We start from the raw sequence: 15,505 nt of genomic DNA, 5'->3' as shown, positions 1-15,505 counted from the left end.
ACAGTTCCTGGCGGCGGAGTCCTGCTTCCGGCCTACGTGTCTCCCCGGAAGCGGGCTGGGTGTAGGTGCGGCGACATGGCTCCCCCGGCGCCCGGCGCGGCTTCTGGCGGCTCCGGAGAGGTAGACGAGCTGTTCGACGTGAAGAACGCTTTCTACATCGGCAGCTACCAGCAGTGCATCAACGAGGCGCAGCGAGTGAAGGTGGGCGGCGGACAAGGCTGCTTCCGGCGCCGCTGCGCTCGTCTGGGCGGCGCTGCGCTCTGGGCGGACGCGGTTTCTCTAGTAGCAAAGGCTTGTTTTGAACATTCTGTGTAGCGGAGGCTGACCTTGAAGTCCTGCTCCTTCAGCCTCACCTCTCCAGTGCTGGGACGACAGGCGTGCACCCCTGCTTCCAGTTCCCAAAACTGTATCGGTTGCTTGACAGGGGCTCACTCCGTAGCCTAGGCCGACCTAAGTCAGGTGGCCGTGCGCACCACTGCTTCCATCTGAAAACTTGTACTGTTTCGTTCCCCCTTTTTTTTTCCGAGACAGGGTTTCTTTTTGTTTATGTCTGGCTGTCCTGGAACTCACTGTAGACCAGGCTGGCCTCGAACACAGAGATCCGCCTCCCTCTGCTTCCCGAGTGCTGGGATTAAAGGCGTGCGCCACCACTGCCCCGCTTTTTTATGTCTAAAGCCAGGCACATCTTCTCTCCCAGCACTTGTGAGTCCAGGGCCAGCCTGATCTACATAGGGAGTTCTAGGCCAGTCATGGGTACTATTGCAACCCTATCTTAAGCAATAATAGGCCAGGTGTGGTGGCACACACCTTTAATCCCAACCCTTAGGACACAGAGGCAGGCTGATCTCTACATAGTGAGTTCCAGGACAGCCTGGGGTACACAGAGAAACCTGTCTTGAAGTGCCCCTCCCCACCCCCACCCCCGTCGTCAAAAAGAAAAAAAAAGCCATGGAGTTATAAAAGGAAGACAGGATCTCCTTTAGCCCAGGGCTGTCCTCAAACTCCCCATGTTGCTGAAGAACACTGAATTCCTGATGCTCCTGCCTCCACTCCAGAGCGCTGGTATCAGAGTTGTACCCAGCTGTGCCCAGTTACGCGGTACTGGGCGTGGAAACCACAGCACTGAGGCAAGTGCTCTATCAGCTGAGTCCCAGCCCTGATTGTATTTGTAAAACAGCAGTCTTGCTTCGGCCGCCCAGATGCAGGGATGACCGGCCTTTTTCACCGTGCCCGGCTTGTCTTTTGTTCATGAAAGAGGAGCACAGCTGGGCTGTTCTTGACACGGCCACTCTGTCACTCATTCCTTCACAGCCCGCTCCACTGGGCTCTGGGAGGCGGAGTTGACAGAATGCCTTGGTGACGGGCAGAGCAGGCAGTCAGGAAATGACAGGAGGGTGTGTTATGGACAGTGGTGGTCTTAGGCTTGGCTGTTCTGAGTGTGAAAACAGCCTGGCATTCCAGGTTCGGGGCATTGAGGGCTGGGGCCTGGCTCCGGTAGAGTGCTTGCAGCATTATTCTTACCAGGCTAACGTCTCAGACTTGGTGGGCTCCGCCGTGTTCGGTTCTCTGCTTCCTAGCTTTCCCAGTGATTATGCATTGGCTGACTTCCTAAGCTTCTAGAACGTTCTCTCCAGTCCCTGGCTTTCTTCCATCTCAGAACAGCAGATGTGGGGTCCTCTCATCCTTAGAACCCCTTTGTTTCCTCTCCTGTCACTTCCCTCTTTGTTGCTGCCCTTGAGGACTTGTGTGGTTACGTTCCTGATTCTGGACTCTGAACTCTAGGAATTTGGGACAATAAATGTTTAGTGTGTTAAGTCACCAGTCACTGGCCAGCAAGCTACCTCAGTGACACTCTGAATACTGAACTCCTTCCTTCCTGTCCTTATCTCTTTGGGTTTTTGGATGACACCCAGCTCTCATGGACCTGTCCGATGCTCTTTTCTTCTGTGTGTGTCCTTGTCCCATACTGCTGTAGCTCATGTTAACCACTGTCACCTCTTCCTTCTTCATACCTACCACCGTCCTCTCCACAGCCCTGCCTTAGACACCAGCCATCCCAGGTCCCACCTGGGACCTCAGGGTGTCTCGTGGTTCAGCCACATCCTTTACTAAGTTCTCAGGACACCTTCAGCAGCCCTTCCAGAACCTCAGACCACAGGCGGCCCGTCACACATCTGCTCCTTCCCAGCAGGAGGCACTAGGATCGGAGGTGGCTCGAGGCAGGCCCTCCCTGCGTCAGCTTTAGGCCCCATGAGAGCTGCTAGTTGCTCGAGTGCTGGGCACTGTGGTGATCAGGACCGCTCAGGGTATGTGGACCCAGCTACTCCAGAGGCTGAGGCAGGAGGATCAGTAGAAGCCATCCTGGGCTTTGTCTAAAATAAATGTATGTATCCACTCACCATGGAATGGCCTGGCCTGTGTGCCAAAATCGTAGGTGGGTCTAGTCTCCCTGCCTGTGTCTTTGTTTCTGTCTGTCTTCCTCCATCTCTTGAAGTGCTGGGGATAGAATCCAAGGTCTGCACACACTCAACATCTCTGTCATTTCGAGGCTCCTCATTCCTCTGGGGTTCATTCAGCCACCCCCTTGCTGTAGAACACACAGGCCTTGAGCTTCAGATGAGCAGCAGCTCTCAGCTGCCTCACCCCTTCAAAGCCTCTGTCTCCTTCACAGTCGGCTCTACAGGCTTTGAGGGATGCTGGGAAGGCCTGAACTCTTTTTAAAAAAAAAAAAAATTTACTCTTATTTCATTTGAATTGGTATGTCTGTGTTAGGGTGTTAGATCTTGGAGTTAGAGACAGTTGTTAACTGCCAAGTGGGTGCTGGGAGTTGAACCCCAGTCCTCTGGAAGAGCGGCCAGTGCTCTTAACTGCTGAGCCATCTCCAGCCCAGGCCTGAACTCTATTCCCAGCAACGTTTCACTGTGTTCAGAGTCCAGGCTGATCTTGAGATAATGGAAATCCTCCCGCTTGGCATCTCCTCCCAGCCAGGTCTGCAGGCCATCCTGTCCTCACACTTCCTGCTTCAGGGTCCTGGGGCCTTGTCCCTGAAAGGCAGTGAAGCTGCTTCTCGTAAGGCCTGGGCAGCAGACACGGGAGGGTGGCCACAGGTCCCCCACCTTGAAGACACCAAGAGCCAGCATTGGTGTCTTACCTCGGATGACTCAGGGCCCCAGGCTGGCCATCTTTGACGGTGCCCTTCTCTGAGGGTCCTTTGAGAGTCGTTCATTTAACAGGCATGGTGACGTACACCTGTCGTCCCGGCATGCAGGAGGCAGAAGCAGGAAGAGCCAACATTCAAGGTTGTTCTCAGCTACATTTGATACCAAAAACCTCCCCCCAATGGTAAAATCAAAGCCCGTCTGAGCTGTGAGCAGGGCTTGTCAGTACCCAGAGGGGCTGGAGCACACAGTGCTGATGCCGCTGTGGGGTACTGCGCTCCGTGACACTTGGTATGGTGGTCCAGCCTCCAGCTCACAGTTTTTGAGACAGCGGGTTTTTCATACTGTGAGCCCTCTGGAGGCTTCCAGCTGAGGCCCAGAGCTATTGAGACTAGGTGCACCCTGAAGCTGCCCAGCAGCCCATCCACCTCACTCTGCCCATCTCCCCACAGCTGTCCAGTCCCGAGAGAGAAGTCGAGAGGGATGTCTTCCTGTACAGAGCGTACATTGCACAGGTCAGTGTGGGCCCAGCCTGGGGAGGGGCACAAAGCACTCTGCAGGAAAGCTGCTGTGGGCAGCCAGGCCAGGGGCCTGTGTCAGGGTTCTCAGTCATGGGGAGGGATGGTGTGTGTGTGGTTGCGGACGGTCTGATGCACTCCATTCTCTCCTTCCATTGTGTGGGTCCCAAGAATTGAACTCAGGTCACAGGCTTGGCGGTCATCTCACATAGCCCAGGCTGTCCTTGAACTCACTCTGTAGCCCAGGATGACCTTGCTCCTCCTCCCTCCACCTCCCATGTGCCACTATGCTTGGCTTCATCATTACCCCATAAAACAGTGAGGTGTAGGCCAGGCGGTGGTGGCGCACATCTTTAATCCCAGTACTCGGGAGGCAGAGGCAGGAGGATCTCTGTGAGTTCGAGGCCAGCCTGGTCTACAGAGCGAGATCCAGGAAAGGCACCAAAACTACATAGAGAAACCCTGTCTTGGAAAAAAAAACAAACAAACAAACAAAAAACCCAGTGAGGTATGTTTTCACATTCTAAAAGCAACCCCGAGCTATGTAGGGTGACACAGACCTATCACCCCAGCACTTTGGAGGCAGAGGCAGGAGCTCAGGTTTGGGGGTAGCCTGGGCTACACAGCAAGACCCTGCTCAAAATACATATTTCTACTCATCTCTGAAAAGCTCTTCTTCACTCTGGCCCAGGGCGGGGCTCAGGTGCCCAAGAGTGGAACTTGGCAGACAGAAATCCCCCTGCCTCAGCACATGATCTGTGCCACCAGCCCCATCCTATCTCACACTCCTGTGTGTGTCAAGGAAAAGCTGGGTGTGACTCTCCAGCAGGGTGTGACTGTGACATATCCCTAGTACTTGGAAGGCTGAGGCAGGGGGATTTCTGCAAGTCTGAGAGCAGCCTGGGTGAGAAATACCACAGCAAGGGGCAGGGTGGCTCCAGAAGGCCTAGGCGTCAGGAGGAATCCAGGAGGTGAGGGAGACAGGGCACTGCTGTCCCCACACTGCCAGCATCATCACCCAGCTGCAGCAGTGGACGTGGTGTGACAGGGAAAGCACACCTGGCAACCTTGCTGCCTGCTGTTGGAGCAGGTGACCGTGTCCCGGTGTGGGCAGTGGGTTGGCAGTGCTGGGGGCGGGTGACTGATGTGCACTTGTGACCGTGTCCCGGTGTGGGCAGTGGGTTGGCCATGCTGGGGGCGGGTGACTGATGTGCACTTGTGACCGTGTCCCGGTGTGGGCAGTGGGTTGGCAGTGCTGGGGGCGGGTGACTGATGTGCACTTGTGACCGTGTCCTGGTGTGGGCAGTGGGTTGGCCATGCTGGGGGCGGGTGGGAGGGACTGATGTGCACATGTGACTGTGTCCCGGTGTGGGCAGTGGGTTGGCCGTGCTGGGGGCGGGTGGAAGGGACTGATGTGCACTTGTGACCGTGTCCTGGTGTGGGCAGTGGGTTGGCCATGCTGGGGGCGGGTGGGAGGGACTGATGTGCACTTGTGACCGTGTCCTGGTGTGGGCAGTGGGTTGGCCGTGCTGGGGGCGGTGGGAGGGACTGATGTGCACTTGTGACCGTGTCCTGGTGTGGGCAGTGGGTTGGCCGTGCTGGGGGCGGGTGGGAGGGACTGATGTGCACTTGTGACCGTGTCCTGGTGTGGGCAGTGGGTTGGCCATGCTGGGGGCGGGTGGGAGGGACTGATGTGCACTTGTGACCGTGTCCTGGTGTGGGCAGTGGGTTGGCCATGCTGGGGGCGGGTGGGAGGGACTGATGTGCACTTGTGACCGTGTCCTGGTGTGGGCAGTGGGTTGGCAGTGCTGGGGGCGGGTGGGAGGGACTGATGTGCACTTGTGACTGTAGAGGAAGTATGGCGTGGTCCTGGACGAGATCAAGCCCTCCTCGGCCCCAGAGCTCCAGGCTGTGCGCATGTTTGCTGACTACCTTGCCACTGAGAACCGGAGGTGAGCCTGGCTGGGGCAGGTGCAGGGTCTGCTCCAGCCACAGAGGGAGGACCCCTTCTCCCCACCCTTCACTTCCTGGCGTCTCCACTCCCCTCACCTGCTGTAGAGCCCTTTGCAGGGCGGGGGCCTGGCTGCACGTGGAGTGCTGAGCTGCCCGGGCCTTGGCTTGCATTCCTAGCGTGGAGAAGGGCATGGGGACCTGAGAACAGTTCACTAAGCCCTGTCAGGGCCTCAGATGCCCCACGAACACTGTCCCTTCCTAGCAGCCATGCTGACCACACCCAAGGCAGAGTCTGTCCTGCCTGCTTCACCAGCACCCAGGCCTACCCATGTGGGCAAGTTCCTGGCACAGAGGCCTTTGGGATTCCTAGTCCCCAGAGGTTGACAACAGTGATTCAGTTTCTCAGCTGTCCTACGCAGCCTCCCCAGCGGGCCTGGAGTGCCCACGCCCACTTCTCTTAACCAGTTTTGCCATCTACATGAGAATGCATGACTCAGACATCAAAAGCTAGACACCGGTGTGGCAGGCTAGGGTGGCCTGGCACTCTGCTGCTCGTTGGCATGCACCCCTGGGCTGACACACCTCCTCTGTGCTCCTGAAGAATGGGATCCCTCACAGTCACAGGGCTAAGGCCGACTCCTGCCTTAGCCTCACTGAGCAGCCACATCTCACAGGGATGCCATCGTGGTGGAGCTGGACCGTGAGATGAGCAGGAGTGTGGATGTGACTAATACCACCTTCCTGCTAATGGCTGCCTCTGTCTACTTCCATGACCAGAACCCGGATGCAGCCCTGCGCACCCTGCACCAGGGTGACAGCCTCGAGTGGTGAGTGCCTGGATCCTGCTCCCTTCTAGCTTTTCTGAGCAGGGTCTCACTGGAGCCCAGGCTAGCCTTGACTCCATGAGTTGTTTTCTGATCTCTACATGCGCGCGCGCGCGCTCACACGCACGCGCGCGCACACACACACACACACACACACACACACACAGATAAAATACAGAGAAAAGAGTGAGGCAGGGCTGAGCTGAAGGAGCCCACAGGGAGGGTAGGGAGAACAGTCAAAACATGTTATATACAGGTATGATTGTGAAAACAAAAACAAGAAATAAAGACAAGCAGGCCAGGTATAGACCTAAAATCCCAGCTCCTAGAAAGCTGAGGGAGCTGGATCAAGGCTTTTTGTCTCTACATATATTTATTTGGGGACAAGTTACATGTACCACAGTGCATGTGTGTTGTAGACCAGTGGACAGTTTGTGGGAGTTGGTTTTTTCACCGTATGGGTCCTGGGGACCAAACTCAGGTCACTGGGCTCAGTAACAAGTGCTTAGCCTCTGAACCATCTCTCGGATGCATCAAGGTTTTGAGGCTAGCCTGGGCAACAGTGAGAGAGCTTGTCCCTAGCGGGGTGGGGAGGCGAGGGCGTTTGCCTGTCCTCCCCACACTGGGAGGTAGAAGGAGGAGGATCTGAAGTTCAAGGGCATCCCCAGCTCTTCTCAAATTCGAGTCTAGCTTAGGCTCCATGGAGTCCTGTCGGAAAGACAAGGGCAAAGACGAAGGGTCCATCCTGGAAAGGGAGGAAAAGGAAACAGGAGAAAAGGACGGAGCTGGCAACTGCTGGGCCTGGAGCTGACTCCTGGCTAGAGGGAAAACAAGGGGCCAAGTGGCCACAGGTCACCTGTCTCCCCGGGGACTGGGAGGGAGGCTGATGAGGGGCTGGGGAAGGTGTCCTAGGGCTGGCGTCAGCGGTGCCGCATGCAGTCACCCCACACAGACGCAGGGGCAGGTCCAGACCCTCTGCTCACCCTGGAAGTGCAGCTAGCAGGTTTTCTACCCACAAGTCTGGCCCCTACAGAGCCCCAGGGAGACCCCAGGTCCCTGCGAGCTCACTGGCAAAGTGGGGGTGTTTCTTTTGGCAAGCCCAGACGCCAGCTGACCACTCTGTCTCTGCCCTGTCCGCAGCACGGCCATGACAATTCAGATCCTCCTCAAGCTGGACAGGCTGGACCTAGCCCGGTGAGTCACAGCTGGGACCACAGTGCCCGGACCTCAGCCTCGGCTTCCCTGAGGCGGCTCCTTATTTCTGTTCCATACAAGTGACACACTGCCCTTTACCTAGCCTCTCCTGAGTCCTGTGCTGGGGACGAGGGAATGGGTGCTCTGCCTGTTCCTCCGTAAAGCTGAGCTGTGGGTGGAGGCTGCCCTGTCACAGCTCTTGATGGTGTCTGGGCGTGGGGAGGGATTTGTGGCTGGGGGTGGAGGAACAGCTCTCCAGCATGCAGGAAATGTGGAGCTTACCCTGGCGCTGCACAGCTGAGCATCTCTCTAGATTCCTCACCATGTGGGCAGCAGGTGGGCCAGCCAGGTCTACTCCATGTCAGCTGGATACAGAGGAGGAGTGTGGAGAGTCTGTCCCCAGGCCACTCAGCACCTTGTCTCCTGTGCCCTAGGAAGGAGCTGAAGAGAATGCAGGACCAAGATGAGGATGCCACCCTCACCCAGCTAGCCACGGCCTGGGTCAACCTGGCTCTGGTAAGCTCCACAGGTGTTGGGGGCTGGGGACTGAAGTGTCACTCGTGGGGCTGCGTCTCTGTCTGCCCTGCCTCACCCGCAGCCTGATGGCCGAGCCTGTGGACACTGGAGGAAGTGGTCCAGGCTGGGCAGCTGGCCTGCCCTCCAGGCCTCCTGAGTTTGGGGCAGCCTTGCTCTGCTCTCAGGGCTCCTTTAACTGAACGGTGACAGGCTGGGCATCCTCAGCCCACACTGCCCACCTCCTGGCAACTGCCCTGTTCCGGTTCCTGGGTTTGACCTCCTTTCCTGAGCTCTTTTGTCCATAAGCCTTTACAAGGAGACCCAGGCCTCTGGCCCCACACAGCCCTCCTCCAGGGTGGAGAAGACCCCAGTCTAGCTTTCTGGAAGTTGGCTTATTTATTTTCAGTTTGGAGGTTTTGTTTTGTTGGTTTGTTTGTTTGTTTGTCTTTTTCTTTTTTTCTGGAACTGGCATGAAACCCGGGGCCTTACTCAGGCTTGGCGAGTACTCTGCCACTGGGCTCCACCCCAGCTGTATTTTATTTATTTTTAATTAAATTTAGCTTTGAGGGATTTTGTGTTTTTGCTGTGTTTTAAACACAAGTTTCACATAGCCCAGCCCAGGCTAGCATCAAATTGGCTTTGTGGTTGGGGGTGGTTTTGAACTGAGATACAGGCGCACTTCCCATGCCTGATCCATCTCATTCATTTATTTATTTGTTTGTTTGTTTGTTTGTTTAGGTTTTTCAAGGCAGGGTTTTGTTGTATAGCTTTAGAGCCTGTCCTGGAACTTGTTCTCTAGATTAGGCTGGCTGGCCTCAAACTCACAGAGATCCGGAGTGGCTGGGATTAAAGGCGTGCACCTGGCCAAAAATTTATTTATTTGTATACAATGTTCTGTCTGCATGTATGCTTGCAGGCCAGAAGAGGGCACCATGTGATTGCTGGGAATTGAACTCAGGACCTCTGGAAGAGCAGCCAGTACTTTTAACCTCTGAGCCACCTCTCCAGCCTCCCTGTCCCTTTTAAAAAGTGGATTTGTTCTTAGCTATGTCCATGTGTGTACATACATTTGCAGTGCCCGAAGAGGCCACATGAGGGTGTCAGCTCCCTCACAGTTAAGAGTTACAGGTAGTAGTAGTAAGGCACCCAGTGGGTGCTGGGTTGGGTCCTTTTAAAGAGTAGCAAGGCTAGGAGGTGGTGACGCACGCCTTTAATCCCAGCACTTGGGAGGCAGAGGCAGGTGGATCTCTGTGAGTTCCAGGCCAGCCTGGGCTACAGAGTGAGATCTAGGACAGGCACCAAAACCACACAGACAAACCGTGTCTCAAAAAAACTTAAAAAAAAAAAGAGTAGCAAGCACCTCTGTGAGTTCGAGGCCACCCTGGTCTACAAAGCGAGTTCCAGGACAGCCAGAGCTACACAGAGAAACCCTGTCTTGAGAAAACAACAAACAAACAAAGAGCGGCAAGTGCTGGTAGCTGCTCACCCATCTTCAGCCCCTGACCTTTTTCAAAATTAATTTTCGAGGCCAGCCTGGTCTACAGAGTGAGTTCAGGACAGCTAGAACCACAGAGAGAAACCCTGTCTTGAAAAAAGAACAAAAATTTGCACTTTTGCTTTAAGACACGGCTTCATAAGGGTGGGTTGCTCATGATGGCCCTGAGTTTACCCTGTAGGCAGGCAGGGCTTGGGCTGTGTTCACTTACGTGTGTTTGGGGTGGCGCATGTGCACAGGGAGATGAAATCCTGGTCTTTAGGTGTGGCAGCAGCACCTTCACCTGCTGAACCGTCTCACCCGCCCCGGGCTGGAAGTCTGGCCTGCGACTGGCCTCGGGAGCTGGAGTGACAGACCGGCAGTGACAGGCCCGTGTCCCTGCATCCTCGGTCACCCTTGAACCCTCACTTCAGCTTCCTGAGGATCTGTCTGCACACCCGGCCGAGTTCCATTTTCACAGCCCCCTCCCCTACTGTTAGACTGTGACGAGCAGGGACAGCTCTGGCCTGATAGTCACAGGTCTTGTGTCCCTGTGGTCCCAGCACGTACACCACACCCCTGGAAACCCTTGGCACAGCCTCCAGCACTGGTTGGAGCTGGGCAGCGTGTAAGCGTGTTCACTCCCCTCTCTACAGGGAGGGAGCATGCGGGGGAAGCAGGTGACCAGCAGTGACACAGTTGTCCCCACAGGGTGGTGAGAAGCTGCAGGAAGCGTACTACATCTTCCAGGAGCTGGCCGACAAGTGCTCGCCCACGCTGCTGCTGCTCAACGGCCAGGCCGCCTGCCACTCGGCCCAGGGCCGCTGGGAGACCGCGGAGGGGGTGCTGCAGGAGGCCCTGGACAAGGTGGGTGGGGCGTGCCAGGACTGCCCTGGTCATCCCACACCGTCACTCCTGCACCCAGACAGTCACAGCTGCTCATGAGACTCAATCAGCCCTGGGTTCCACAACGCGCTCTCCAGACCCACTGCCCTCTGCTGCCCGCTGGGGGCCTCCAGGGTGATCCTTCACCTAGCTCACTTGAGAGCTTTTCAAACCCTGGCAATCCTTGTTCCTTGGCGTCCAGGTGCTGGGGTGACTCGCCTTACTTGAAATTAAAGAGGCATAGCTGGGCGGTGGTGGTGCACGCCTTTAATTCTAGCACTCAGAAAGTAGAGGCAGGCACATCTCTGAGTTTGAGGCTAGTGTGGTCTACAAAGTGAGTTCCAGGACAGCCAGGACTGCACACAGAAACCCGTCTTGGAAAACAAACAAAACAAAATTAAAAGAGACCTCACAGTAGATTGAGGGCCCAGGGGTTTGGGCTCAGGCACCGCTGGGCCGTCCTCGGTAGGACACGGCTGTCAGAGCCTCTTAGGCACGAGGTTCTGAAATGGGAGAGGAAGGGCTGGGTGTGGAGGACGTCCTGTCAGCACCGCACTCAGCAGTCTGCAACAGGAGGATTGCCAGTTGGAGGCCAGCCTGGGCTACTTACTAAGATTCTGTTTCACATGGCTAGAAACTAAAACCAAGAAGGTCCTGTGTGGAGTGAGCACCCACAGGGGGTCTGCTCACAGCCTGGCTGTACCAGATCCAGATCTCCCGTTAGGACAGTGTGGGTGCTGGGCTCCTGCCTCCCTGAGGTCAGCAGGTGCCTTTGTGGCCACAGGCTTTGGGGAGCTTTTTTTTTTTGTGTGTGTGTGGGGGGGGGTGGTTTCAAGACAGGGTTTCTCTGTAGCTTTGGAGCCTGTCCTGGATCTTGCTCTGTAGACCAGGCTGGGTTTGGTTGGTTTGGTTTGGTTGAGACAAGATTTCACTGAGCAGTCCTGGCTGTCCGGGACCTCACTAACGGCAGCTGTTAGAAGTGGTCAATCAGGACACAGCGTTTTTATTCTCGGGCTGCTTTCTCTCCTGTCACAGAGTTGGGGGGCTGGCCCATGCTCAGACGAGAGTTCTCAGAGGACACATCACAAACATCTGTGGGTCTAAAGTGGAGGTAAAGGACAGCCCCACTCCTGGAGCCAGCTTCTCAGTGAGCCCAGACAGTGTGTGACTGTTACTGTAACACTCCTTACAGTGTCTCCATAGTCAGTGAGTCCAGACAGTGTGTGACTGTTACTATAACACTCCTTACAGTGTCTCCATAGTCAGTGACCCAGACAGTGTGTGACTCTGTTACTATAACACTCCTTACACGGCAGTGTCTCCATAGTCAGTGAGTCCAGACAGTGTGACTGTTACTGTAACACTCCTTACACGGCAGTGTCTCCATAGTCAGTGAGTCCAGACAGTGTGACTGTTACTGTAACACTCCTTACACGGCAGTGTCTCCATAGTCAGCCCTCGGGGCACTCCATCTCCTGCCTAGAGTACAGAACAGTAGCGCGTCTGCTTTTGTCCTGTTTTGTGGTCCTGGCCCACGCTAGGGAAGCCTCTGCCACTGTGTCCAGAGCAGTAGTGTTCCTAGTTCTCCTCTAGCTGATTGCATTTTGCAAACTCAGCTTCTTGGGGACCCAGACTCGTGTGCCCCTGGCTCTGGAGACAGAACTGGGTTTCTAGCCATGGGTGTGTGTCCTGAGGGATTGTTTGTCTTTGGTTTTTTCCACACATTGTTTAAGTTGGACTCCAGGGCCTTGTGCACACAAGGATGGCTGGTCTCAAGCTCACAGAGATCCACCTGCCTCTGCCTTCCGAGTGCTGGGATTGAAGACATGTGCCACAGGTGCACTGTTGTAGAACTTGGCAGCTGGTTAGATCCTGTCTGTTTCCCCCCACCCCAGCCCCTCCCCTGAGCTGGCCTCCCATCCCTGCCCAGATGGAGAAGGCTGGTGATGTAACTGTTGGGGGAGGGGCCATGACAATTAACCAGCAGCTTCATGGGGTGCAAGTAGACTTGGCGCCCCCAAAGCTGGGAGAGTAGACTCAGGCTAGGCTGAGCCGGAGTGCGTGGGAAGGACTCTGGGACAGCTTGGCCCCACCCCGTCTTCCCCATAGTGGCTTGGGCTGACTGCTCTCTGGCGCCAGACAGATGTTGGTCTATGGATTCAGGGCTGGGTTTGCTGACTGCCTGTCCCCCATCTGTTTACAGGACAGCGGCCACCCCGAGACCCTCATCAACCTCATTGCACTGTCCCAGCACCTAGGCAAGCCTCCTGAGGTAGGCTGTAGCACGACAGGCCTCAGCCCCTTCAGGGTGGCGGTGGGGACAGCAGCAGGACAGGAGAGACCAGGGAGGCACCGTCCAGCGGCCTCCTCTGAGGGGAAAGAGGAAGTTGCGGCAGCTTTCTGCATGAAGCCATCTGCATCTGTTTGCTGTCCCAGCTGAGGATAGACAGCTGTCCTGTCTCAGGACTGAGTGGTCAGGGCTGGACTGGAGCCATCTTGGGTCTATAGCCTAGAGTGTTGGTTCTCGCCCTATGGGTCGTGACCCCTTAGTGGCTAAACAACCCTTTTTTTCTTTAAAAAAATTATTATTCATGTATGCATGCTCTATCTGCACGTACAACTTTATGCCTGAAGAGGGCATCAGAGCCCACTAGAGATGGTTGGGAGCCACCATGTGGTTGCTGGGAGTTGAACTCAGGGCCTCTGGAAGAGCAGGCGGTGCTCTCAACCTCTGAGCCATCTACCCAGCCCCCTGAACAACCCTTTCACAGGTCACATAGCAGATATTTTCATTACGATTTATAACAGTAACAAGATTACAGTTACGAAGTAGCAGTGGAATGGGGTCTCCATAGCAGGAGGAACACAGTAAGGGGTGGCGGCATTAGGAGGGTTGAGAACCACTGCTCTAGAATGTAGGACACGTTAGCTCAGTGCCTCGTGAGCCCGTCTCCTCGGTGGGGCCCACCCCATCGAGGTCACCCCCTCCCTGGGCTCTGCTCCACTCCTGAGGCTAGCCCAGCTCTAGGCTGGGGTGGTGGGGGTCAGAGCCCTCCCTTGCCCCTACCCTGCTCTACAGGGCAGAGTGGCTTTGGGCTCTGCGTGTCTGGCTAACTCCTCCCACTCGACCCTGCTCAGGTGACAAACCGATACCTGTCGCAGCTGAAGGATGCGCACAGGACCCACCCCTTCATCAAGGAGTACCAGGCCAAGGTGAGCAGAGCGGCTCTCCTGGGGTGGGGAGCGTCCCGACGGGAGAAGGCTGTGCCGTCTCATGAGGCATCTGATCTCCCACTGCAGGAGAACGACTTCGATCGCCTTGCACGGCAGTATGCGCCCAGCGCCTGAGGTGGAGGTGCCCCTGTGACCCCAGCTGTTCTGATGTCATCCTCACCTCCTTGTCTGCCAGTAAAGTCTGTCCATCTTCTCTCTGCCTGATACCTACCCAGCACTCACTCCGGCCACTCTTGATAGGGGTGTGGGACCAGGACTTTGGAGGGAGGGGTCCCAGGGTCCCACTTCCCTCCAGGCTGCAGTTACCCCACCATGGTCCCTAGCCTTCCCCTGGCCCATCAGGCACCCATCATGACAGATGTTGAGGATCAAACTGAGGCTCTTAGGGCCTATCGGGGCTGCCACTGTGCACAGCATGACGGGCACAGGGTCACTGGTAGGGTTGTCACCAAGATTGAGACCAACCATGCTGGGCCCTGCTTACCAGAGTCTTACCTATAGTGAGGAGCCCCTGGACAGGTAGGATCCAGCTGGACAAGAAGGAGGAGGGCTAATTAGGGCTGGGGGTCAGGCAGGTCTCTTGGGCTGTGTGCCATCATACTAGACTCTAGAGGATACACATTCCAGTGGCAAAAAACGACCCCTGAGCTGGCCCTGGGCTCCTTGTGACCTCAGCTTACCTGCTGGAGAGGAGGTAAGATACTTGGTTTTCAGTCTGGTGTCTCATCTGCCTTGGTGGTAGGTAGCCACCTGACACACCACCTCAGATGCCACTGAAAAGCATCCACAGATACCTGGCCTTTGACAGGAGGGGACCGGGCATCATTATTGACTCAGCATGGGCTCCATTAGGGTCCAGCCGCCTTAGCACTGAGCCTGGGTACACTTGTCTGTGCCCAGGAACCCTGGTCCCAGGCCAAGAAGAAACTTAGTCTGAGCAGGCTTCTTCCCTTACAGATGGGCGCCGGGTGTGCCATATGGCCCAGAGGTTGCCAGGAGGGACTGGGAAGGCCCAGCCCTCGCCTGTCACCTGACAACTCCGTGACAAGTGAAGGAACCCCTGTCCCACATGGGTCTGGTCAAGAACAGAGTGGTGTGGTCCCCTGTCATTTGGGCGCTCCTAGGGGGACGGGGAGCAGGAGTTCAGGGCCAGCCTCAGCTGTATCACGACACTGTCTCAACCGGCTGTGAGATGGCTCAGTCAAGTGCCTTCCCCAAAGCATGGGAGCCTGAGTTTGGATCCCAGCACCCTGTGTAGCAGAGGTGTCTGTAGTGGGAGAAGGCTCCCTCCTTAGGGCTCGTTGGCCACCTGGTCTAGCTAGATCAATGAGCCCTACGTCAGTGAGAGACCCTGCTTCCAAAAACAGCAGGGCTGGAAAGGTGGGTCAGTGGTTAAGAGCACCGGCTGCTCTTGCTGAGGACCCAGGTTCAGTTCCCAACATGTTCCAGGGGATCTGATGCCCTCTTCTGGCCTCTGGGCACCAGGCAGGCAGAACACACAAAAGGACTAGATCTTGCTCTGTAGACCAGGCTGGCCTTGAACTCACAGAGATCTGCCTCCCAAGTGCTGGGATTAAGGGCATGCATCACCACTGCCCAGCCCTAGGACCAAATCTTTTGAAACAATAATAGTGGGGGCTGGAGAAATGGGTTGGTGGTTAAGAGCACGCATTGCTCTTGCAGAGGACTGGAGTTCGGATCCCAACAACTATGTCCATCCAGCCCACAACAGCCGGGAACTTCACCCCC

General features: G+C 56.0%; 1 protein-coding gene across 1 annotated transcript; it reads left to right on the top strand.

Moving 5' to 3' along the window:
• The first annotated feature begins 17 nt into the window (after positions 1 to 17).
• Cope (COPI coat complex subunit epsilon) lies at positions 18 to 13,955 on the top strand. The gene is made up of 10 exons (XM_028856958.2): positions 18 to 201; positions 3,611 to 3,673; positions 5,528 to 5,628; positions 6,304 to 6,456; positions 7,594 to 7,647; positions 8,082 to 8,163; positions 10,349 to 10,504; positions 12,726 to 12,794; positions 13,661 to 13,735; positions 13,823 to 13,955. Exons 1-10 carry the CDS (start codon positions 76 to 78, stop codon positions 13,868 to 13,870), a joined length of 927 nt encoding a protein of 308 aa, XP_028712791.1. The 5' UTR covers positions 18 to 75; the 3' UTR covers positions 13,871 to 13,955.
• Positions 13,956 to 15,505: the final 1,550 nt, after the last annotated feature.

Source organism: Peromyscus leucopus, chromosome 17 (genome assembly GCF_004664715.2).
Source record: "Peromyscus leucopus breed LL Stock chromosome 17, UCI_PerLeu_2.1, whole genome shotgun sequence".
Taxonomy (NCBI): domain Eukaryota; kingdom Metazoa; phylum Chordata; class Mammalia; order Rodentia; family Cricetidae; genus Peromyscus; species Peromyscus leucopus.
Note: the sequence above shows the minus strand (reverse complement) of the source record. Positions and strands in the feature narration are given on the sequence as shown.

What these genes read in the sequence shown, in the direction of transcription:
- Cope (XM_028856958.2), top strand. Translation starts at nt 76, where the DNA reads ATGGCTCCCCCGGCGCCCGGCGCGGCTTCTGGCGGCTCCGGAGAGGTA. An exon ending in CCTGGGTCAACCTGGCTCTG is followed by an intron (nt 8,164 to 10,348) that starts GTAAGCTCCACA and finishes TTGTCCCCACAG; the next exon opens with GGTGGTGAGAAGCTGCAGGA. An exon ending in TGCAGGAGGCCCTGGACAAG is followed by an intron (nt 10,505 to 12,725) that starts GTGGGTGGGGCG and finishes ATCTGTTTACAG; the next exon opens with GACAGCGGCCACCCCGAGAC.